We start from the raw sequence: 24,633 nt of genomic DNA, 5'->3' as shown, positions 1-24,633 counted from the left end.
GTTATCTCACCTTAATAGCTATGGCAAGAGTATGCAGAAATAAACAAAATTGGATGACAGATCTCCTCAGACATCAGTGTAGGAATGTCCACACCTAATAATACAAAATAGATGCATGTTACAAATAAGCTGAAATGCCTTTATATGTGTCTCATAAACCTAAGAACATTCTGGACAGCAATCCATTAATATGTTTCATGGTCTAATTTTGATTTCTTCAAAAATTTCAAAAAGATAGCTTGTTTGGTCTTTAAAAAGACTTAACTGAGCTTCTCAAATGCACTAAATTCAAGTTCAGAATACTTTGTCCATATGTTAACAAATTAATAAATAGAACTTCTATTGTTCTGTTTTCTTATTGAGAAAAAGTCAGCAAGTAAGAGTCTCAGAAGTATTATCTGAAAAGTAAATTTGATAATGCAAAAGCGGTTTCATAAATGATGACATGTCAGAGTGGACTTTACACAACCCAAGTAGGTTGTTTGGGAGTCTCTGAATGTACTCAATGCTGCAAGACCAACAAAGTTCATCTGGGTTTACAGCAAATAACCTGTCCTTGCATATATAATGGGCAAACTTTCATTAAAGTGTTCTGCTGCATATTAGGAAGCTCTTAGATCATTATTTTATCTGGCACCAAGCCACTTCCTAAGCTTCAAAGTGTGAAAGTTTGGTTTCTAAGTCACAGTTTTGGAAGCTGCAGTAGCTGTTCAGAAAAATCCATCCTTTAGCTGGTAGAATCCCTAAAAAAGCTGCAAAGATGTGTAACATATGTGCTTTTGTTCTTCAGAATAGAATAGAGAGAACCTATCAGCAGACCTTTTGTATGTGCATGGTGTTTTCTGCCTCTCCTCATCACTTAGGTACCTATAAAGCAGCCAAAATCAATACACAAAATGTCAGATTTGAAAGGGCATGTGTGCAAAGACAGCATTTTGGGCTAAGCCTGTGCTTCAAAGCACTGACTGTACTAACAGTTTGTCCAGTAATGTAGTAAAAGCATGGGGTTTAGTCTTCAGGTGAGCAACAGATTTGGAACAAGGCAGCATTTTAGCTTGAGATAACATTCACTATTTGATGTTTCCCTGCTTATACCAGGCATTAATTACTGAAGGGAGGGGAATGGAAGGAAGACAACAGCTTGGGAAAAGGGCTAATGGTGCTGTTGCCATTGCATTACCCCAGCTGGGCTGTGTGTGAGCATCAGCATGGTATCAAGGACATACCTTCTTTCTGCCACTGTAGAACAGGCAGTGTGACTCTGATAACATTTTCTGTCTCCCTGTATTCATATTACTCTCTCCAGGTCCTGGGTCTTAATTAGAAACCCCTTCTTGCTTTGCCTTGCCAACTGTTCTTAAAATTAATGGAGCATATTTTGTAACTGGTGGCCAAAGAAAGGTACATCACTGAATTTTTTTCTTGATGGTGTTAATTGAGCAAAACTAATAAAATAGGCATAGCTGATATGCACAAGAAGTAAACTAATTTTACAGAGTGCTAAAAGCTTCAGGCAAGATTGTGGTTTTCCTGTACATTTATGCTCTCTTTATTGAATTAGCTGCTGTGGCAGAAATGTTGAGGTAGAAGCTGAAAAGTAGCACAACTTATTTTGAAGTATTTTGAAATCCAGTAATATCTCTGGGATGTACCTATATCTACTTCAAAATGCTGACCTTTGTTAATATTCTAATAACTTTCTGGAGCAGCATTTTTGTAACTAGCAGCTGTGAAACAGGCAGGAGTTCTCTGAGCCCTTCACAAAGTTTGTACAGTGTTTCATGAAGTGATTTCATTATTTCTCAACATGAAAGTGCAGTGAAAAGAATGTTCATCCAAAAGAGAATCTGGAGAAGAAAAGGTTATACTTGCCAAGAGCCGAATTGTCGAGTACATTGGTGTAGACTCTAGTGTGGTTTCATATTGTACCCAAATTAATACATAAGTTGTTTGAAGGCTAAATAAATAGCCATTTAAACAAATTGTTTCCTTTTTCAACCTTTTTTTCCTGTCTAGGTTAAATATTTGAAATAGAGATGACATTGTAGAGAAAAGGAATCTGTATGTAGGCAAATTATTTTCTGTTTCTGCTGCCTAACTTTGTGTCCACTGATATCCACTGAAATATCCATTTTTCACTTAGTAAATAAGTAATCAGCTGATATGAACAATTTGTGGTAAAATTCCTATCTCAGTTGCCCCAGTGCACATCTAGAGAAACATAACTCCTGTGAGATTGATTAGATTTACAGCAGCTGAATTTTATTGAGGTTGGGTCTTCTGTGTTGGAAGAAACCTATTCCGTGGTAAATAAACCCCCTCAGCCCTCCCCATTTGTAGGTGACCCTTGAAAAATGTCAGATAGGGGCAACCTTGACTTAGTACAGAACATTGAATCATTTCCTCAACCAAGAAGTTAATTTTTCTTGATTGTTTCTTTCCCTTTTTTTTTGCCCTGCTGACGTACATGGCTTACAAGATGTGTGTGGCTTCAAATTGCTGCAGCCTTTCTGATTTTTACAAACAGAGAGGCTTTTCTAGTGGCAATTTACTTCTCTTGTAGTTATGTGATGGCAAGTTATTTTTGTGGAGACAGTGGAATCTGGAGCTGCTGGCACAGCTTGAGCAGTGGCTCTTTTGTAGCTCATGCTGGTCCCCCTTGAAGCCATGCTGTGGGGCTGAAGGCATACCTGAACCATGAACTTTAGGGAACTTAGCATTTTGGGGGGCAGAATTGTGCAAATTACCAAGAAGCCATACTAAATGACCCCCCCTTCTTACAAGCTTCTTGATTCTTCATCCAGATCAACTGACAGCTAATACAAAATTAAGCAGCGTGGTTAATTCCAGCTAGCTTTCTTGTCTGCTGTGAAACTGTCTGTGTTGAGAAGCTGAAATACGAACTCTGGTTTAGATATTTGCTGGAAATGTGTTGGCAAAGTAGTATTTATCTTAGAGCAGTGTGAGGGTAGTTTTTATGCCACAGTTACGAGTTCTCTGTTTGGATAGCAGGATGCCACAGAACGGCCACGGCTTGTTGCTTACATGCTGTCCAGGCAGCAGTTGCCACCTTTGGGGTGAACGTAACAGCGCTGCTGGTGCAGAGGGATTTGCCTTCCGTTATGAGAGGGTGGAGAATTCCTTTAATGGCACTGTTGTTAAGGATTTACTTTTGTACCAGAAGTGCCCTGAATGAAAAGGCTGAAGTCCAGAAGTCTACCTGTATGGCATGCTCTCTGTATGGGAATTTGTCATCTGTTCGTTTATTTCAAATGTATGCAAGTTTATCTTCCTTCTTGGCAACAGTTCAGCTTTCCCTTGGTGTTTTGCTGTAGTCAGCTGAGAAGACAGACATTGAGATCACTTTCCAGTTGTTTCTGGGTGTTTCTGGTATTCATCAGCCTCCTCTTTTTGCTGTCCTGTAAGTAGCTTTTTTCTTATGCTCTCGTTTGCTGTATTGTATTCTGTACCTCTTTTGAGCTGTTTTTAAAACATTTTAACAGGGTTTCATCAGCATCTGCCTTTCCTAAAGAACTTTAGTAATAAGCTATGCTTGTTTCTTTACTGCCTTGAACAGACTATGCAAACAGAGAAGTTCCTCTTTATTTAAATGTTCATAGCCTTGCCAGTGTTCTCTTGCTGCTGGGTTTTGCACACTTGTGGGGATCATCTTTGTCTTGTTTAGGTTCCCCTTTGAAATGCTAGAGCTAGCTTGTTGTTTGGTATAATAAATGTGTTAGATTAAAAGCCAAAAAATATCCATATTATATGTTAAAATTACGTTCTTTGGCTGTGACTACCAGTGTTTTAGGGAGTTCCCTGCTGAGAAGTACAGAAATGAGTTCAGTTTCTCTGTGGGTGCATCTTTTCCTCCTTCAGAGGGGAACAGGGATTCATTGGGTGAAACCATTTATTTGGCCCTTAAAATGCAGACTGTCACGTCAGCCCTGCAGAGACATCTGTATCAGAGCCAGGGTTCTGGAGCTGTTTGTGACCATGAGGAGTCTGAGATGGAGTATTGGACACAAACAGCCCTGAACTGAGCAAGAATAGCTGGTTTTGCTTGTCCTTGGCCTTCACACAGTCGTCACAAATGTGAGGGACTGCAGTTGAGAGAGAAGTGATGAAACTTCTCAGGCAGGAAAAAAATCTTGCTTTTACTTTTTTCCCTCTGTCAGCATACATGAGCAAGGATTTTGTGGAGGGGGTATCTGCAGGTATTTATTTTCTGACAGTGCTCTCTTAAACCTCCATTTCATTGAACAAAGCTGTAGTGGTTTGGTTGATGTTGTAAGGAACAGAATGTGATCCATGGTTTTAAAAAGAGACTAGCATACAGGGGCTTTTCAGTGGAAGGTTGTGCCTGTTCATCTGCAGTCAAGACAATGCAGAACTATTTCTGCATTTTTTAAAAGAAAAACACAAGTTAGAAATAAACCTTTCAGCTGCTCATTTTAAAGTGAAACATAACGATGCAGCAGAGAAGAGCAGAGAAAAATGTTACCATGCCTGTAATCTTTGGTAGCTCTTCAAGTACAAGAGGTCATCTGCAGAAAGAGTCCCTTGAAATCTCCCTGTCTGCAGTTTTCCATCCGATTCATGCAAGGCTCTAGAGAGGAGATGTAGGCTCTACTCATCTCCAGTGCTGAGTGAAGTTTAGAAAAAGAGAATCCACCATCTCTAAGGGTATGCACTCAACGGGAGACCATGACAAGCATCTTCATATTTTTGACCTTTTTAATTTATAGGTCTTATTGCAGTAATAAATCCCTGTGGTGGTGGATGAGGGATCCTAGGATGAGGGAAGAGATGAGAATCTTGGCTCCATGTTTCAGAAGGCTGATTAATTACTTTATGATATATATATATATTATATTGAAACTATACTAAAAGAACAGAAGAAAGGGTTTCATCAGAAGGCTTGAAAGGAAAGGAAAGGAATTGTGACTGACCAGACAGTCTGAGTCAGCTGGACTGTGATTGGCCATTAATTAGAAACAGCCACATGAGACCAATCAAAGATGCACCTGTTGCATTCCACAGCAGCAAAATATTGTTTTTCTTTTCCTCTTAGGCTTCTCAGCTTCTCAGGAGAAAAACCCTGGCAAAGGATTTTCATAAAACTATCATGGCTACAAATCCCAGTATATGAACCAAGGAGTAAATATTTTGGGTACTACAACATCAGCATAATCCCTCAATGATCTACACTTGTCAGTATCACTTCCAGGCTTTCTTTTGAAATGTTAAACCCATACTTCCACAAAAAAAACCAAAAAACCAAGAAACCCTCCTATGGAATTTCCAATAAGGAATGCACTTAGGTCTGTGTGTTTCTGGGAAAGACATATCTTTGCAGAGTATGTCCTCAAAAATGGTCTTGGTGTTGGTTTCAGTCTATCTAGAAACAGATGTATCAGCTTGCAGAAAGATTCGCTCAGTGATAATGCCTGTCTGTTTTTTGCCTTTTCTCTCTTTCTGTGCTTAATAAGATAAAATAGGGAAAAAAAAGACTTCTGAGGAATCTGCATGGAAAATAAAAAAATCAAAGAAGACATTAATTTACACTGTTGAGTGTCAGACTGTAATATGATTATGCTGACAAAACTAGAAAAGGAAATGTTCAGAGCTCATAGGCATTTTAGGAGAGGTCATTAGCTTAGCAGATAGGAAAAAATTGTTTCTAAGCATTCTGCAGTTCCTGAATTCACAAATTACACAGGTAGGTACATGCTCTGACCAAATGTTGTGGAGGCTGCAAAACCTTAGGAGTTTGCCAGGGAGTTGTTGTTTCCAGTTAAACATAAAATCTGAAGGCTTCAGAATGTTAGTGCTGAGCAGTAATCTTTATACAAGGGGAAATGGGTCCTTTTGGGCTCCTCATCCCCCTGCAGCAGAGTGTCTTCAACAAGGGATTGAAATGGCAGGTGTGAGTAACTCCAAATGGCACGTGTGACCCCCCCTCTGCGGGTTGTGTTGCTCATTCTTCTCTTTCTGTGGGGAGATTCACCAATGGTGCTGCCTGGGGAAGAGCCTTTGTAGGGATGGTGGAGACTTCTGCTGTGGTCCTTCTGTGGGGCAAGGTGGGAGAGGCTGGGTGAGGAGGGGGACACTGGCACTTGCCATGCATGGAGAGAGCATGTGTGTGAGCATGTGGATTTGCTGCTGTAGCACAGAGAAAGAGGAGAGAAGGCATTTGCTGCCATGGCAGGGTAGGAAGAGGGGAGGCAGGGCTGGTGCTCTCTCTTCCAGGGTAAGAGAAGGAGTTGAGGTGAAGGATGTCCCACTGCCTGCATGACCTCTCTGACTGTTTGACTGGGGTTTGACTGGTTTTGTCTCAGTGCTGGATGAGAGCACAAAGGAACAAACCTTCTCTGATAAAGCCAAGGTCTGGGATTTCCTTGCCTTCTAACCTTCTAGGAAATGTGCTGTATTACTGAGGCTGTGTATGGGCTCTTTCCAGAGCAAGAAAACCCAGTGAAGTTATGTTTGTGGGCTTACAGGGATGAAACCACAAAGTGAAAATTTTCATCAGGGTCAAAGAATCTGGTGATTAAAGTAGTGGCCATATCCATGAAGCTCACTGTCCTCTCACTCTGTGCCAGTCCCTGAATACTGGCAAGTAACTCTTCAGGAGCAGTCAGAGGTCTGTGTCTTTCCTGGACCTGGTGAAAAAGTTTTATTAAAATTGATTCAGGAATTGCATGGTACCATCCCTACACAGTGGAAATGCAGATTAACCTCTTCCTCTGAGCTTTCAAGAGGAAAATTCTATCCAGTTCTGCTCCAAAGGGAAACAATGTTTGCTTAAACAGACCTTGCTTGTTACTTCTGATTCTCTTGTGAAAGAATGGCATTGCTCTAACATGTCAAAATCACCCACCTCTCACTCAGAATATAGCCGACTGAATGTTAAATTAAAACTAAAAAGATGAGGAGAAAGCAAGCTGATTGTTAAACTTTTAAATCCAAAGGATTCAGTATGTGGAACTTCCACTCAATGTTGTTTGTATGACAAATAGGAACATAACTTGATTGCTTGTTTATATTTTGGTTTTCATTCCTTCACTTTCCTTAAGCCCATGAGAACCCATGGGTCAATGGCCCATGCAGATTAACAAAGTTTAAAAAATGTTCTGTGGATCATGGTATCCAAGCTAAAATAGCTTAAGGGTCCAGCCATACTTAGAATCATTCACATAGAGTGGTTTGGGTTTGCAGGGATCTTTAGGGGTCATTTAGTCCAACTCCCCTGCCAATGGCAGGGACACCAGCAACAAGATCAGGTTGTTCAGAGCCCCATCCAACCTGAGCTTGAAAGTTTTGAGTGATGGGGCATCCACCATCTCTCTGGGAAACCTGTGCCAGTGTTTTACCACCTCCTGTAAAAAAACTCTTCTTATGTCTAATTGTCTAATCTAAATAAATTTCCTTCAGTTTAAAACCATTATCTCTTGTCCTGTCACAACAGGCCCTGCTAGAATTTTTTATTCTAGGTCCCCTCTCAGTAGAGAAAGTCTGAATATTTCATTCAAATAATTTATAAAAAGCCCACTTTAACCTTCTACTGTCATCTTTTAAATCATCCTATATGTACTGGTGATTTTCACAGCCTCCTTATCAATTGAGATATAAATACACCTTTTTTTGGTCCCTATTTAAAGCACTTAATCCAGGTGTTTCAATAGCTGGGCATGTTTACTGAAGGATCATTTATCAAAATGGAAAGGGTTCTTTGAAAGCCATCTGCCTTAATTAGACATAATTTTAATTGAATTAATTTAAAATACATTAATTCAGCTGTGTGGAAATGACCTGCCTGCCAGTCTCAGACATGCCCTGGAAAGGTCTGTTCTGTGGTTCTTGTTCTTGAAAAACAGGTAGGCTATAATAATTGGAGGTAGAGATTTGCTTTTATGGCTTAGATTTTTTGAGAGACAATAATTTTTCTCAATTGCCAAGTAAGCTTGCTGAGGCCATAAAATAATTTCCTTAGCATTTTAGTAGAATTTTGATTGAAATATGTCTTCTTTTTATGAAAAAGGGTCTATAACCGTGAAGCCCTAAGATAGGAAGGCTGGTTTAGTGTCCCAGGCTAAGGTCATTAGAGCGTAATAGAGATGATTCATATGTTCATAAAATAGAAGTATATAGAAAGGCTAAAGAAATTAAACCAAATTAATCCCATGTGTATTTTACTGACTTGTTTAGGGTTGTAGCTACTATGAATTTTACCTATTAGACCTATTCTCCCAAGAAAAAAGGACACTCTGAAATGGCATGAAAGTCAGGGAGGTTTATAAATTGCTGTGATCGATGATATCCTTTCAGCAGAGATGCAGAGGAAACAGAATCATCTAAAAGTAGGAAGGGGGAAGCAAGTATAGCACTGCAGATAAACCCTTCACCTTAAGTGTAAAATTAATCCAAAATAAGTTTTAAGGGGAAAATTCTTAATGTGCTTTATGGATAATCATATAGCCTATTTCTTTCCTTCATTACTCCTCAAGAGACTTTGGAATTGTGGATTTTTGATTTATTAATTTCTTTCATTGGTGATACTCAGTGGATCAGTACTTAGCTGGCTTATTTCCAGAAAATTTAAGAATAAGATGCTCTCAAATACTTATGCCCCTGTATTCCTTATTCTGTGGAAAAAGCTTTTCCCCCAGTCTCAGAACCTTCTGGCAGAGGATTAAATCTGAGGGTTTTGTTATTCTGATCCTTTGAGCCTGTGGGTGTAAATACCCTGTGGTCTCTGCCCATGGTGCGGTCACAGATTTTCTGGTGCACAGGTAACCACAGACAGCATCATCAGGTGTCCTTTCCCCTGGAGATAACTCTAATCACCAAATCTGAGTGGGACAAATCTGACTCAGTGATCTGCTCTTGAATGTCAAAGCGCTTGTTCCTAGTACTGTGTCCTGGCTGTATTATCAAATTTCAGTGGAAGCAACACAAGCCTTGCAATTAGGTGAAATATGTGGGGAACTGCAGGGTCAAATTGTAAACCTGTGCTATCAGGATATGTCTCAGTGAATTGTAATTGATTGAATTTATTTTTTTACTTGCAATTTAAAGTCTATTGTAAATATAATTGAGAAAGTCTTGTGAATCAAGGTCATTATCTAACTTAAATTATAAGCCTAAAAGAAGACAGATTTCTTAAATCTCAGTCTATTTTCTTGGTGAGTCACCATGAGAGGGGGCAAATTTTCCTAGCTGTAATTTCATCAAAATCAGTAAATAGGACCACTGCGAAGATTGAACAGGTAAACTATGACCTCAGTGAAATTGTATTAGAGCAAGCATGATGTATGCTGGAGAATGAAATTAAAATGAAGGATTATTCATTGAATATTGAAGAAATACTTTTTCTGAAGCAAAAAAAATATGGTAAAGTATAATATAGTATAAATGGAACATACCGAGCAAGGAACTGAGGGTCCTCATTTAAAATGCAATTGTTGAAGACAGTGCAGCAAAGTCATATAACTTCTCAAAATGTATCCATATGTCCTATTGATTTTTCATCTTTGTGAGTGTTAAAGCCACTGACATGTCAAGGAGAGCAGTAGGAAACTTAAGTAACTCATTAAAGGTTATTTCAGGGCACCAGGTTGACTTGCAGTTGGAGGTTAGCTCCATTTTCCTTGTATTAGACTTCACTTGCCAAATGGCTGTTTCCTGCCTGGGCTCACTTTAGCAGTCGCCAGATTAAATCTGAAAAACACAGTGTTCTCTTCTCTGTTGGTTCATCTTCCCCTGAGGACAAATTGAACCAGAATGATTTTGCAGAATTTTGCAGCACCTGTGGTGGTCTAAGACAAAATTCTTAGGGAAGGAAATTATCTTTTATTAGTTAGAAAAATGTAATTGGAAAAACCTTTGGGTAGACCAGTAGAGATAGCTTTATAGAATTATCCTGCAATAGTTCATTTATATAAGCAAAATCAAAGACCTTTTACTGTCCTTGAACTGAGTTAATAAAATAATATTTTATTAACTATTTAAACATTTACTGAATTGAGCAAATATTATTTTCTTTCCACCATCCTATTCAGTGAAGAATGCCAAATGAGGTATTTTGGTATTTTGGATTGGATTTCCAGGAGCATTCTTGGATGAGCCAGAAGAATAGTTCAGGAAGCCCAGATCATTTGAGGAGTATGAGACACAATTGAAGTGAGAAATAGATGAATAATTGTAGGGGAAAGAGTTATGCAGAGCTTCATGGCAAAAGCGAAGAGCACTGAGACTCCAAGAACCGTGTTTGAGAGAAGTGTTGGGGTGATGTTTGCAAGATACCTGAGTGGCTCTCAGACTGATACTTGCTGAAAAGAGTGGTAGAGATGTTCCCATCATCAACAATAAGCACTGCTGAAATAGCTGAAGTTGTCAACTGCTTTGCCTGTCAGGCAGAATAATAAAAACTTGGAGCGTTAGATTTACAGACTTGCTTATGACAAAGACAAGCAGGCTTTCTTGCAGCTTTCCATGGTAAAGAAAATGAAATTAGCCTTTATTAGTATGTTAGTACTTTTACTACTCAATAAAGAATAGATTTTAGCTTACTTTGTTTTAAATGCTGTTTCCAGTCCTCTATGAGTAAGTAGCAATTTAATACTAAGTTTCACTTCATTTTTGTTGGTTTAGTTTGTGTTGGGATTTTTGCTGTGGTGTTTTTTTTGTTGTTGTTGTTGTTGGTTTTTTGTTTGGTTTTTGATTTTTTTTATTAGAACAGACAGTTATGAGTAATTCTTGTTCTGGAAATTGTGACTCTGCCTTGTGTGTGCTTGCACTATGAAACCAGAATGCAGAAATTAAAAACTTAAATAGGAAGGTTTTACTCAGGGAAAAGAATAGTGCATGAATTTGGTTGGGCTTTAGCTTTTCCAAAGTGTTCATCAGACATAAACTATATCATGATAAGACAGAGAGGATCCTCTCCTATGCTCAGGTGAAGAAATGCTAGGGGGTGTGACTGCAAAACTGGCTAAACCCAAGTGTTTCCACATCAGTCAAGTGAAACTGAGATAAGCAGGGAAGAAGTCCATGAAGATGGGATGGTCTCCTGGTCTGATCCAGGCTAAAAAAAGTACAGCTTGTATGTGAGAAGAAGGAATAATCATACAAATTAAATAAAATTAATCTGGCTTTATATATAATTATAGAATGTTACCTGGCTCTGACAAAATAAAATATCAGCTTTTATTTGCATAGCTAAATCAATAAAGTACTTCTAAGAGCTTGTCCTTGCTTTTTAGTGGAAATGGTCTCAGTCTCATGCTTTGAAGGAGCTTAGCAAGGTGCCTGCAATTCCTATTCACACTGCAATTCCTGCTTGCTTCCAGTCTGTTACCGCCCAACTGCTGAATGGAAAGAAGCACAAGCTTCTGTCCCTCACCATTTCATAATGGAAAAGTAATCCTTTCACCAAACTCACTTCTACCTCCAAGGAGCACTCTGGACGTCTTAATATGAAATAAAGAGGGACTTTTCTCCCTGGAAGGGTGCTGCCTGCCAAGCAAAGAAAATGCACGTTTGTGCAGAAGCTCTTATTGGAGCTGCTTTTTCTTTTGAGGGAGACAATATCAGCCTGTAAATGTTGTTACAAATACTTCATATTTGGTGGCCAAGGTGTTGTAGCATATGTCAAATTAACACAGTCATTTATTCCCCTCATAAAACCCTGAGAAGAAAGATCCTTGGTGTAGTAAACATTTTTTTTAAGTTAAAAAACCAAATAAACCTGTTATACTGTCATCTAGCTTGTTTGCTACTAGGTGTAGGGTCTCCATTGTGCCCATATCTCTGCTCATCCTGCACCAGAGCTGGTCTCCTGCCGTGTTCCTCAGAACTAAACAAGCCTCTTCCTCCCATCTTGCTTGCCTTCCAAAGAAACTCCTCACTACTAATTTCATTCCTCTTCCTCAGTAAAGTTCCAGAGCTCTCCTTTCTTTCCATGTCCCTTTAGCTTCCTGTGTAATTTCTTTGTCTCACACAGACCCTCAGGTGATCTTTACACAGAAGCACAGTTAAAGCTCCCCATGGTTTTTACTTCTCTGTCAGTCTTGTGCTCCCAGCTTTCAACCCTTTGTGCCCACGTGTTGCTACCAGGAAATTCTTCTTGCTCCGCAACTCCTCTTCTATAAGCACTTCCACAAGGATTTCCCTTCCTGAGAACATGCTGTACCTACTGGTACACTTGGATTCACTCTGAGCCAGATGGAAACATCCCTCATTTATGTCAGTAAGATCTCAAGGAGACTTGGGCCTTCCCCAGTGAGAGACTTTGGGTACACAGCCATGTTGGTTATGTGCATGGGATTGTTCCATTCCCATATATCTGCTAAATTCTAAATTCATCTTCTCACAAAAGCATTTTACATTTCACTGGGCTGATTCCTTTACTGGAGTGCATTGTGTAAGTGTACTCCAGTATGCCTCAAGCTCTTTGCTTACTTCAGTTTTCCCAGTGGTTTTGTCAGAATAGTTTTCTTCCACAGAGCTCGCAAGTAAAGAACCAAATCCCTTGCTGCTTCTAACGAAGAATACAGATTGACATACATATGCTGGTTTATGTAGAAGACTTGTCTGTGTTACAGAAGTGTTTGTGGGATGCGGGGGCAGCAGATATCAAAGCAGAGGGAAAAACTTATTTGATGCTTCCCTAAGGAATTCCCAGTCAAATGGCTGAGGAGAAAGGAGATTGGAGAGGTTGGGGGATACTCATTTCTTTGTGTGCCTTTGAAAGTGCAAAAGATCGTAAATAAAATTGAACTGCAGTGTTGTAGTTGCAGGGACTCTGCATGGCAGGATTAGCTGTAAAAATTATTTCTAATTCTGAAATTACTCCTCATATATGTTCCTGAAAGTGGGCAAAATTCTCTTGAATTTCAGGCCTGATGCAAATTCTAAGAAAGGATTTAGCAGGTTGGAATTGTGTGGCTGAACTCAGAAACTGGTGTGTGCATTTGCAACAGGTAATGAAAACTCTGTGGGGATGAATGGACAAAATATAAGAGGAAGAATTAGGTTAGTCAGTTGATTGGTTACCACTGAGCTTCATTTCTTATTCCATAGTAGGGGATGTGTTTGATTTCTTTCCAGCATGGCCGATGAGTTAGGACTGAACTGTGTTTCCCATGAAGTTGACTAACATTTATGTCTGTCATTGCTCTTGGTCACTCACAGGCATTTGGAAAGTGACATGCTTGGTTGCCTGGTATCGACTGCCTTCAGCTAATGTCACTTCATTTATTACTCACTGCAGATAACTTCTGATTCAGTTGTCAGTATTATGACCCCTTCTCCTCTCTCCCTGATTTTCTTTCACAAAGAGAAAATTGTGCCATTATTTAGAAGTGCTATTAGTTCTGTAGTGTGTTCTCCTGTGCATCAGAACACTGTGCATACTCAGGGGTCAAATGCAGCTCACAGTCAAGCTTTCTCCTCTGTACATGTTTGTAGAGGGTGAACTGCACCATTGGTCTCGGCACGTTCTTCAGAAGCTTAAAGGCAGCAGGATCAATCTTCTGTTGCTTTTTTTCCCTACTTGTTTGTCCCATGAGTATAATATTGGCTTTATGGAAGTGATCAGAAAATTCAACTGAATGTTTCAAAGTTCCATTCTGAGGAAAAAAGTCCTACAGCTTTGGCTAAGGTTTTAGGATTCTGTGCCCTAAAGTTATGGACTTCTGAACAAAAGGATCAAGGTCTTGGGTATTCATTTGGTACTTCTGAGAGCAGGAAATGGAGGAATGGTGCAATCATGATATCCCAGTCTGACCATTTTGGTATTAAGAAGATCATGTATGGAAGCCGTTTGTGCACGCTATTGATAAGGATGTTGCTTCTGGTGCAAGAGTGTAGAGCAGGTCATGTACCCAGAGCAGAAGTAAATCATAAGACCTTTGTGTAAAATGTCTGTACAGCTGTGTACACTGCAAAGAACCAAGAGGGAAGACCTGTTATACAATGTACCAAACTTTCAAATATCATCCCAAAAATACCACGTCCTATATGGGCTGTAACAGACAGACTGAAACATATGTAGAAGGACATGCTTCTTCACTGTAGATTTACTGAGATGGGATATAAAGTTTCCCTGCATAGGAAAACAAAAAAAAAAATTCTGAGAACTTTTTTCTTAGAAAGGCCAACTCTGTTTGTACAGGAAACCCAAATCATCTTTTTACATGAAATAATAAAGAGTACTCTTGCTTCTAGTTTAGTGAGACATTAAAAAACCTGAAAAGTAACAAAAGACTTCTTTTTCCTTAGTCGATTACTTCTAATGTTCATATAGTTAGCTATATTGCTTCTATATATCCAGAAATGTGTGATTTCTTGTCCTAAGCCCTAAATAAAATCGAGTCCCCTGTCTTTGGATATATATATGGTAAAGATGTATTGGTAAAGAACACTTGCTTATCTTTCTGTGTGCTTCCCAGCAGTAGGGTTGCCAGTGTGTAACAAATGTTCCTGATGTGAAAAATCACATAAGAGAAATTTTTCTCACAAAATTTATGCAAGTGCCCAGGTTACTCTTAGTCATCATTGTAATCTCTAGGCTGTCTTCCTTAAAAGCATGTATGTTCCTAGGTGGTTTTTTTTTTTCCTTTTCTGTGGTCCAGAAACGCCTCAGGATAAAGCATAATGATTACATGAGCATGTATAATGAGAATGTTCCTATTTTGAGACCTTTGGTAAGAGGAGACAAAGACATGAGGATGCAGCTGCAGCAGAAGTGGATGTGAAAGCGTGGCAACTGCAAGCAAGAAGATGTTGTTTTCATCTCAGTTGCACAGTGGGAAGCACTTCATTCGATATGTTTTCTGTTCTCCTTACTTAGAAAGTTTTGAACCTACAGGCTTTTGGGGTAAAAGAGAAGAAGACCCATTACAAGTAAAACAGAGAAGACCCATTACAAGTAAATAAAGACAAACTAAACACCACTTGAAGGACTAAAGTTTTTTCTGAATATATTGAGATGCTGAAATGCATCTCACTGTGAGAGACGCACAAGACACAGAATCAGTCACTCTGGTTCTGAAAGTACTGCTTGGCTATTGAATTTTTCATCTGTTTTGTGAGAGGATTTCATGCTTTCCAGTTTTTTTCTGCTAAAGGGCATTCACAACAAACAGTGTTCAGGAAACATAGCTTTCTCTGATAGCACAGGCAGAGACTATTCATAAGTTTTTGACAAAAGTGCCAGAATAGCAAGGAGTAATGTGTTTGGTCTTTCAGGCTCCTGCATGGAGTGGAGTTGCTGCAGTGCCAATGCTGGGAACCTTTTGATATTTATTGAGGAATAGTTTGTCCCTCCAAGCAGAACAAATCTGGTGTTTTGTGTGTGTTAGACAGTAGAAAGATCAGAAGCAAAATTAGGTTTCACAAACACTTAAGGTGGTGATTTATCTGTTTTCTAACAGATAAGAGTGAGGAACACTGACATTAAATGTGGACTGTGGCACCTGCTACAACTGAGCACCTTGAAGCATTATTTCCCTTGATTCTCAACACAAATTGTTTCAGGAGAATTATTTGTTCTTTTCCTGTCATTTATTTAAAAAAATTCCCACCAGATTCTGAATCATTTTCCCCCAAAGGGATGGCTATGCTGTCAGCAAAAGAAGACTCAAAGATTACAAACTAGCTGTCTTTTAGAGAAAATGCCACTTGTAGTTTACTTGCCGTTGTTTTGTCTGGGGACATTTACCTGAATATCTGATACATCATTAATTGAGTTTTGCTTTTGGCTGTAGTCAGTTTTCACAGGCAGAGCATTTCCTTCCCCCATGCATGCCTGAGTCATCTGTTGTGCATTGTGGGTGATCCTGCAGGCATTTCAGAGGCACATATGAGAGGATTAATACTCCCAAAACCTCCTTAACAATGTCTTGGCGCAACAATGGCCTGCAAAGTTAGTCCTGGTGACGGAGTGCTATCTGGGATGCCAGCCATAGCCTTCAGTCTCCGAACTGGTAGATGAGCCCTTCTGGGACATGCACCTGCCTTCCTACTATTGACCCTCTGCAGACAGCTTCCATCCCTGCCCAGTTGCCTTATACTTATGGCAAAAAGGGAACTGGGGTAGTACAGAACTTTGTGATTTGGAAATCCGGCACTGGTCTTTTGGAACTGTGCTCCATTAGTCTGGTGAGCAGTCACGCAGGAGAAAAATCACAACAGTAATTTGGAAACTCAAAGAAGCAACTACACTCAGGCATTGGCAACATGGCAACATTATCTTTGTCTTGGATAAAGCTGGAGCAAAATGGGTTTAGTGAAGCGGAAGAAGATGTTGGCAGCAGGAGGAGGAGGAGTGGATTTGAGAAAAATAGATGCTGTGCACACTGTAATTATTGTTTACTCCGTGAAGAGGCATGAATAATGCTGTGCTTAACAGATGCAAAGAGATGCCAGAAAGGTAGATATTTTCCAATGAATGTGTTAGAAAATGTAAAGGTAGAAACATATGAAGAGCAGAGAAATTCTGTATCCTTATTTGGATGTAGGCCTTAGAAAATACTGATAAAAGAGAGCCTCAGAAATGAAATTGCAGAAATCCCTTAGAACATTAATGAACAAAATGGCATTTCTCTCAAGCATAGCTGCAGACTACTTTGAATAATGTCTGTCATATGTTGGGAGTTGAGCTTAAGTTTTTGGTTATATGGACCTATAAATGGACTTACATTTTGCAATGTCAGTTCTAAGCCTCTTGGGGTAGTCCCTCATCTTTCAAATATACTTCGAGAACATGCTGTGCTAGTGCAGTGTAGATAGAAAAAAACAAAGGTAAAAACCCTTAATGGTAAATATTATGTATATAAAGGATGTATTTTTAGATAACTAAATTTTAATTATGGCCACCAGATGGATGGATAATGGATAATGATCATTATCAGCTGATTTTCTGTCTGACAGATGTTCTAGATTTGTCTAGATTTGCATACTTTTTTAATCAAGTGCATAAATCAAAATTCACTCATGCAGAGGCACGTCAGACTGTGTCCTTCATCATTTTCCTGGGTTGTCTAGTATTATGCAGTGAAGGGAGATTACATCAGAGGGGAAGGAGATGTGCTGGAGAGGAAAGGGACAGCTTTGAAACAAGTGCAGAAGTGCAAACTGTACTGCAGAAGAGAGTAGCTTCATATGGCATGAGCTGTAGACCAGATTTTCTCCATTTAAAAAGTAATAATTTAGGGGCCAAAACATCCATGCAAGAGTAAAAAGTGGGGAGATGAAAAGTCCCAAGGCAGGCTTGAGAAAGTGTGTTTTAATGTTAATGTCATCCTGTAGGTCTTACTGAACAGCAGCCTACTCACAACAGTACTTTTGGCTCCACCATATTAATGAAATTAAATTCATTATGAAATTAAATGGGCAGGAAATGCAAGCATGCTGGTATTTTGGCATTGAGAGTTATTTTGACAATTTTACTGAACAAAAGGAAACCCCAAACATTTTCTGTTCTGAAGTGTAATTTACAATCTCTTTACTTTCTGTGGTGAGCATATGAGGAAAAGGATTTAGGACACCTAGAGTTTAATAAATATGAACACCCCCAAAAGCCATGAGGCTGTGTATATAATAATGGATTCGTTCTCCTTCTTTTCATATTTTGTGGCCAGTGCTGATCTCACACTCTGATAGTATAATGCTAAATCTAACTGAGAATGTCAAGGCATGTTTGACTATTGGACTGGATCATCTCAAAGGTCTCTTCCAACCTTGATGACTGCATGATTTTTACTTGTTTTCTGAAAAATGTTATTCTTGAATGCCCATGTATAGCTTCTACATTTTGCCACTGATGGAAAAGTTTCATTTGGATTTGACCTGTTTTCCTGCAGAGCAGGAACCTTCTGCTAAATTTCCAGGTGAGACCTTTCCCTTACTGCCCTTAGTTCAGGCAAGCAGTTTATTTACATGTTCAGGTCACCTCTCAGACTTAGCGGTCCTACTTGTGCCTTTGTTTCTTGTCAAGAAGGATTCATTTCTTCTATTAAAAGGTACTTAGAGATACAAAGAAAATTAAGAAAATTTCTTCTTGGATTTGGATTGATGAAAGACACTTTGGTGGAGAAAATATTTGTGTTAGAAATGACAGGTTAGTGTCAGTAATCTCAGTTCTGCCTTTCCTTCCTGCACATCAGAGCAAGTAATGTTTGATATCTATTTGTATAATTTTTTTTTTCTATCCATGAAATGAAAGCAATAATATTTTCCAAGCATGGCAGAATTTTAAAAGGGGACTGTAATGCTCTGCATCTTATATGATCAACACTAACATGATTGATGCTTTCCATATCCAGTTCTTAGTCTAAATACAGCCAGTTGTCAACCAAAAGCTGACAGCCTTCAGTCAGATTGGTCTCCAGTACCATCTGTATCCCTTCCTACACAAAATGTTGACCATATTTATACAGAGACAACATTCCTGCTCCCACATGGCAAGCAAAACTCCATTCATATGGAGCAAGTAACTATTGTTTTGAATTGAGTAATGGATACCTAATTATTATAAATTGGTCTGTTAACTATCACATTATTGTGTAAATTGATTGCATTATAGCCTTTTGGGACTGCTAAGGGCAGTTTTCACACTCTGTGTGCCACTTGCAGCCAAGTATCCTTCTGGTCTAGGTGTTCACACTTCATCTGTTGATAGTGACCATGCAAAAGCCTCTGAGCCTGATCGAAAGCCCATTGTGGTGCTCAGTTTTCCCATTCTGCTCAATGGGCTTTGAGACAGGGATCGCAGGAGCAGAATACAGTTGGTTCCATTATTTCCAGGATTCAGTTATTTATTAGATAGAAGTCACATGCTTAAGTGAAAGTTAAACCAGGCTAACAAGCAGCAGAGGAAAACAAGTGGTTCGATATGTGAAGGTTAAAGAAATTCTACAAAGAGTTTCATTTTGTGCTTTGAGGGGTCATTTTATGTAGTTTGCTTCTTTGTGAAATGAGATCGTTCTAACAAGATTCTACATAAGAATCTGAACAAGATTCATAATACGGAAAACATGCTTTACTTCACACAGACTGTATGACAACAGACTTTTAGTTTCTTCCAAGTGGTTGTATGGCAAAATGCTTAAAAAAAAGGGAATAGTTCGTAGTAAAAGGACGTAGAGATGGCTGGCAGAAAGGGCTGTTGCTGACCCTGTTCACAGGTTTCTTGTCGGTGCAGAGTTGTTCATTGTGCTAGTCTGATGTGCAAATGGCACGGGTAAGGACGCGCACAGACACTCTTCTATCCTCTTCAGGGGAAAAAATAAAGCTTAAACACTCAGTATTGAAATGTATTGTTTTTAATAACAAAAGAACCATTGGGCAAAGCCTCTGGCTATTGGACCATTGAGCAGGTGATTAGCATCCATCAGGCTACAGCTGTTTTCTCCTTCTGTCTGTTCCATATGCAGATGTTGCTATGAGGAAAGGAGTCAGCAATGACTGATGTAGAGCCTGTGGTCACAGATTTTGCCTCATCAGGACGGTCAGGCCGCCGAAACGCCTTACCAGATATCCTGGGCTCTCCTGCTGGTGCTGGGACTTCGGACCTGCCACACAAACTGGCCGAGCTCTCTGTTTCAGAAGGTAATGGCTGGGCATTCAGAGCAGGACATTTACATGAAGTCATCCTTTGTTTTTGTTTTTTTTAAGACTTCCACCACCATGAAGTTTTGATACCTATACTTCTATTCCTCTCATCATTTAAAATTAAATTCAACCTTCCAAAGTAGTTATCACTTGTGCCTCCAGATGAGACAAGTTAATATTAACCCATATCCATCCACAGATCCATTGTTAGCAGCTTAGGGAAACAGCTCAATGCTGGGAACTGGATTCCAGTTCCCTTAAGGGTGAGAAAACACAGTTGTGTGTCCGGGCAACTTGGAAAACACATCACTCCAGCTATAAATTCCAGTGTCCTACTGCACTGAGATAGCTTTGCATAAGACAGCAGAGCTGTGCTGTTGGTACAATGACAGCTCTCAGAATACACAGGCACATACATTAAGAGTAGTGTTTATAGTATTTTACTCCTACTTAGTAGGCTTTCAACTTTGTTATCTGAGACCAGTGCCCTGTTTTGCCATGTCCTCTAATTTGATAGGTGCTGTGTTGATATAGCACAGGTCTAATCAACACCAGCTTTGTGAGTTTTTTTACTTTCAGAGTGACTTCAGACAAATTTTCAGAAAAAAATCTGATTTTTAATGCCTAAAAAACAAAAAATATGGACTGGCCCTGAATATGGTCTGTCCCTACTTTTTTTAATCTCAATCAGATTTTTTTTCAGAAAACCTTTTCTTCTCCTGCTCATCACTGTTGCTGTTGTGGTGTCACCACAACAGATGGTCCCACATCCAGGAGCAGTGATGGTGTGAGTGCAGCAAAGGGGAAAGCAAGCTTGGGCTAAGGTGTGAACGGTCCATGAATCTGAACTGAAGTAGATCATTAAAGGGATTCCTAGTCTCCAGGGTTGTATATCCTCCTTTTACACTGCCCAGAGAAATTACAGGATGCTAGGTGAACAGCCTCCTAAAGCACAGTAAAGGGCAGGGAGAAGGATTTATTTGATCTCAAATTGTTATTTTGGTGATTTAATTTATAGTCATGTGTTTGGGGTTCTGTAATCTAAACCCCACATGGGCCTATGTACTGCTGAGCACAGAGAAAGAACATTTCTTGGAGGAGTAAGAAGGGTGGAATGACCATACCCTGACTTGAACCAGAAGAAGTGAGGAAAATAAGAATCTAAATGGATTCTGGAAGAAGGTACTATTTTGTATTGAGGAGACATTTTTTCCTATGAACATGAAAATCATGTCCCTACAAAACAAACACAAGGAAAGAGTGCAAGTCTTTCAATAAGAAAACTTATTGCATGGCATAAGATAAGTGTCTAGCCCTCCAGATGACACAATATTCCTCCTCTCCTGGTCTCCATCCAATTCATTAAGAAGAAGAAATGAAATGTAGCTATGTTCGTTTTAGCAAAATGTACTGATGCTTTCTTAGAAATACAGGGCCAGCACTGCCAGGATTTGAAGAACAATTAAGAACCTGGAATTGTCCTTGGCTTTTGTCATTGATGTATAGCTGTGCCAGAGAACGTTGGAATGCAGCACATTCTGTTATCAGCAGTTTACAGTAGTGATAATAAGTGAGTACAAAATGCAGTTAGGTCCACTCTGACAGCTTGGGTGCTTTCTGGGGATGGGAAATCCACAACTATCAGATGGGAATTTCAGCTTCATTGTGTTAAAGTTTTGATCAAGCAGCAAGCAAAGGAGAATTCATCAAAATGGAGAGACAGTTTTGAAGTTCAAATGTGGTGGCAGGGAAACAGTTTGTGAAACATTTGGGACTCCAACAGGCATTTCTTTTGCCTATTTCTGACTAACAATAAGTAGTTTAAAAAAGAAAGTCATTTGTAGCTCCGAACAAAGATTTTAGATAAATGAGAGAAGTGGAGAAGATGGAACATGTGGCTATATAAAGTATGCCCTATTTTGTTGCTACTCTCAAATTCAGACTTAGTGAAGATTGTGGGAAATGGTGAGGAGGACTCTCTCCATCTTGTTTCAAATTTAGCTACTGTTCATTGGATCATACATTTCCTCTTTCTAAAACACTGTCAGCTACTGTGAAAAGTCAGGAACAGGAAGGATGTGCTAATACTTGCTGGTTTAGAAGAGAAAAGAGACTGCTCTATTTGGTTTTGAATACACAAGGACCATACCTGTATGATGTAAATATTCATGTGCTCTGTAAGCCACATGGAGTTGACGTTCTTGTGAGATGAACAGAAGCTATCCTGGCACCAGCTATTTATCTTGGAGCCTAACTCTGAAATGCAGACCCTCTGTATCATATCTGATCCTCCTCTGGTGGTGTGTAAGTTTTGGAGTGCTGAGGCTTTCCACAGGTGGTCTGGAACCACGTTGAATAGTTGCTAGGTGTCACTGGTGATCCAAAGGTTGAAGAGGAGGCTGCAAGAAGTTTGAGAGCAAGAAGCTATGCTGGTCTTCCACATTTAGTAACCTGTATTATGGCACCATTCTACCAATAACACTCAGCAGCTTAACTAGCACCTATTGCACTCCTAAGTGCCACCAAGTATGAGATTAGATTTCCTCTAACAAACTGTTTTCCTCTGCCCTGTCTGAAAGACTCCACTGATACTAGATGTCCAGCTTGCACAGAAAAAAGCCAATAGAGGATATTGCTCTGTCTCCCTTTCCACAACAGTGGTGTGCTACATAAGGCTGGAGGGTGTCAAGTGACTCAGCTCTTTATTGCTGTAGAACTCCAAAGCCTCTGAATCTCTGAGCAGACTTAAAACATCAAGTAGTTTCTGTCAAGGGCTTTAGCTGTTGAATTGTGTACAGCATTATATATTTGCTGTGATACGTAGAGACCAAGATATATAACTTTTTTGGGTATTTTTGATATTTTATAGCAAGTGAGAAAATGTATCCCTTAGATTATGACTGTGGAGGAGATGGAGGAGGATAAAGTGGAGGACTGTAAGGCCAGATGTGCTGAGCAGGCCTCTCCTTGTCCCCAAAAGCTATGGACTGCCATAGGTTTGGGTATGCTATTGCCACTGGTGCTACCATGTGGGGCTTGAAGGTAATGTGAAAATTATTATTATGGTTTGCAAGGAAACCAAGGCAAGAGGAGTTTCTGCTCAATGAGTAAACTTGATCAAAAGAAACAGCATGGAACAGTACATATGATGACCAGAAATACTGGGGGGCTTTTATTGATACCAGTCATGCAAGCATTCTACTCTAATCTGTGGAAAAGTGAACTTCCAACTCAGAGTAACAAAAAATCCTGTGAAGATAGGGTAAATTCACATGGGTATTTCTTGTCAAAGAAGGTCAGACAGAACACTGGCATGTCCATAAACTGAAATGTTATCTACCTGAGACCACACAGTGCTCAAAGGAATGTGACATTTTAATTTGATTTTGGAAATTACCCAAAAAAATAACAATAATACAAAGTCATTTCCAATCTATTTTTTTACAGACAAATGCAGATTGATCAGCCTGTACAAGAAGTGGGAAAATCAACATCAACAGATGCCTCTCAATCTCTTGAGTTAATCTCTCTTTCTAAAGCACCCATGACTGTGGTAGTAAAGAACCAGTCCAAACAGAGATAATCAATGAATCCAAATAAAAACACATTAAAAAAGCTGTGAGAATGTGTGTGGTATAAATGTTTAACTCTGTCTCTGTTTAGATGCAGGAGCAGAGGGTGGAGAAGAGTCATCATCCAAAGCCTTGCTGGAAAGTCAAGAGGCGGAAGGAAAACGCAATGATTCCTAACACCTAAGGACTCCTGGGTTAATGAATCCCATCAACAGACTTCCCAGTTTCCCTGTGTCACCCCTTCTGAAGTGTGGTAGCAACTTTAGCAGCACAGACATGACTTGGCAACACACTTGTACCTAGATGATTATGTGGATGGCATACAGTTCTTTCCACTGTCATCCTTATAAAGCAATGTTCTACATATCCAAATAGGAAGACAATTAAAGAATGTATCTCTTGTTTTCAGTTTTCTCTCTAGTTTTGGTTATAGTATTCATCCTAACTAATCTTCTTTGACAGTTCCAATTAATATACCTACCAGGAACTAATCATTGTTTCAAAATAAAAATTCTGTTTCTTAATTTCCCAAACCAGCTTCTTTCTCTCTGGCACAGAGATGTGTTCACTCCCCACAAAGTGATATTAAGTATATATTAGATTACAGACATTATCTGTAATTTATCTCCTGAGATTTTTCTTCTCATTAGACATATGTAGATGGGTGTGAGAAAAAAAAATTAATTACATAAAATAAAATTTTCTCCTACTCCTGTCGCCAGAAGGTTTTATAAACTACATAAACATCAGTGTTTGTTTTCAGACTCCCGTTACCTCTGTTTGATTATGGCAGATCATCTCAGTTCTCCCACTCTTAGCAGTCTCGCCACTTCGGCCATTTGTTTTCATGCTGAATATTGTAGCTTTCATGTGTACCTAAAGTAAAGTAGGTATGTTTGTATATGATGAAAATTGTTTAATCTCACTGTGGAAATTAAATACCTATAAACTTTTCTGTCTTCAGTTGATTTCTTAATGTTTCTCCTGTAGGACAACATTTAAAACCTAATAATGCATATTTCTTTTATTTCATCTGTGTTTTGCTTTCTTGTCTGCTGACAGTGAAAAATGTTTCAATCATTGTGATTTTTACAAAGATTTTAGGCAAAGTTTTTTCTCTACTGAAAGGACTTGTTTTGTTTTGGCAGTCATGCTCTTGAAAATACTTAGCATTCATTCCCTTGTTGTAGAAGACTTAAGATTCAGATACAAACATGAACCTCCATGATTCCTTGAGCAGCAGCTGCTTATGTACAGCATGAAAACGGCAGAAGCATCTCTGATGGTTACATCCCACATGTGACTGGTATTCCATCTATTTAACATTTGTGTAATCTAAACCTGGCAGAGAGCTTGTAAGGTGCAACTTTCATTCCTACTGTGCCTTTACTCATACCCTGGCTTTTGGGGACCATTCAATAAAGGATCCAGTTTAATTCAA

General features: G+C 39.2%; 1 protein-coding gene across 5 annotated transcripts in view; it reads left to right on the top strand.

Moving 5' to 3' along the window:
• PKIB (cAMP-dependent protein kinase inhibitor beta) overlaps positions 1-24,151 on the top strand; it is a 53,731-nt gene extending 29,580 nt beyond the window's left edge. For 4 of the 5 annotated variants that reach the window (XM_005487758.4, XM_074537906.1, XM_005487759.4 and 1 more), the window contains exons 2-3: positions 19,443-19,617; positions 23,284-24,151. In XM_005487758.4, the coding sequence (XP_005487815.1) occupies positions 19,470-19,617; positions 23,284-23,369 (234 nt within the window). In that variant the 5' untranslated portion in view covers positions 19,443-19,469 and the 3' untranslated portion in view covers positions 23,370-24,151. Of the gene's footprint in view, positions 1-3,269; positions 3,422-19,442; positions 19,618-23,283 lie in introns of those variants that run through there. The other variant, XM_005487761.4, reaches the window with a different exon arrangement.
• Positions 24,152-24,633: the final 482 nt, after the last annotated feature.

This window comes from Zonotrichia albicollis, chromosome 3, assembly GCF_047830755.1.
Source record: "Zonotrichia albicollis isolate bZonAlb1 chromosome 3, bZonAlb1.hap1, whole genome shotgun sequence".
Taxonomy (NCBI): Eukaryota; Metazoa; Chordata; class Aves; order Passeriformes; family Passerellidae; genus Zonotrichia; species Zonotrichia albicollis.
This window is presented reverse-complemented; position numbering and strand designations above follow the sequence as displayed.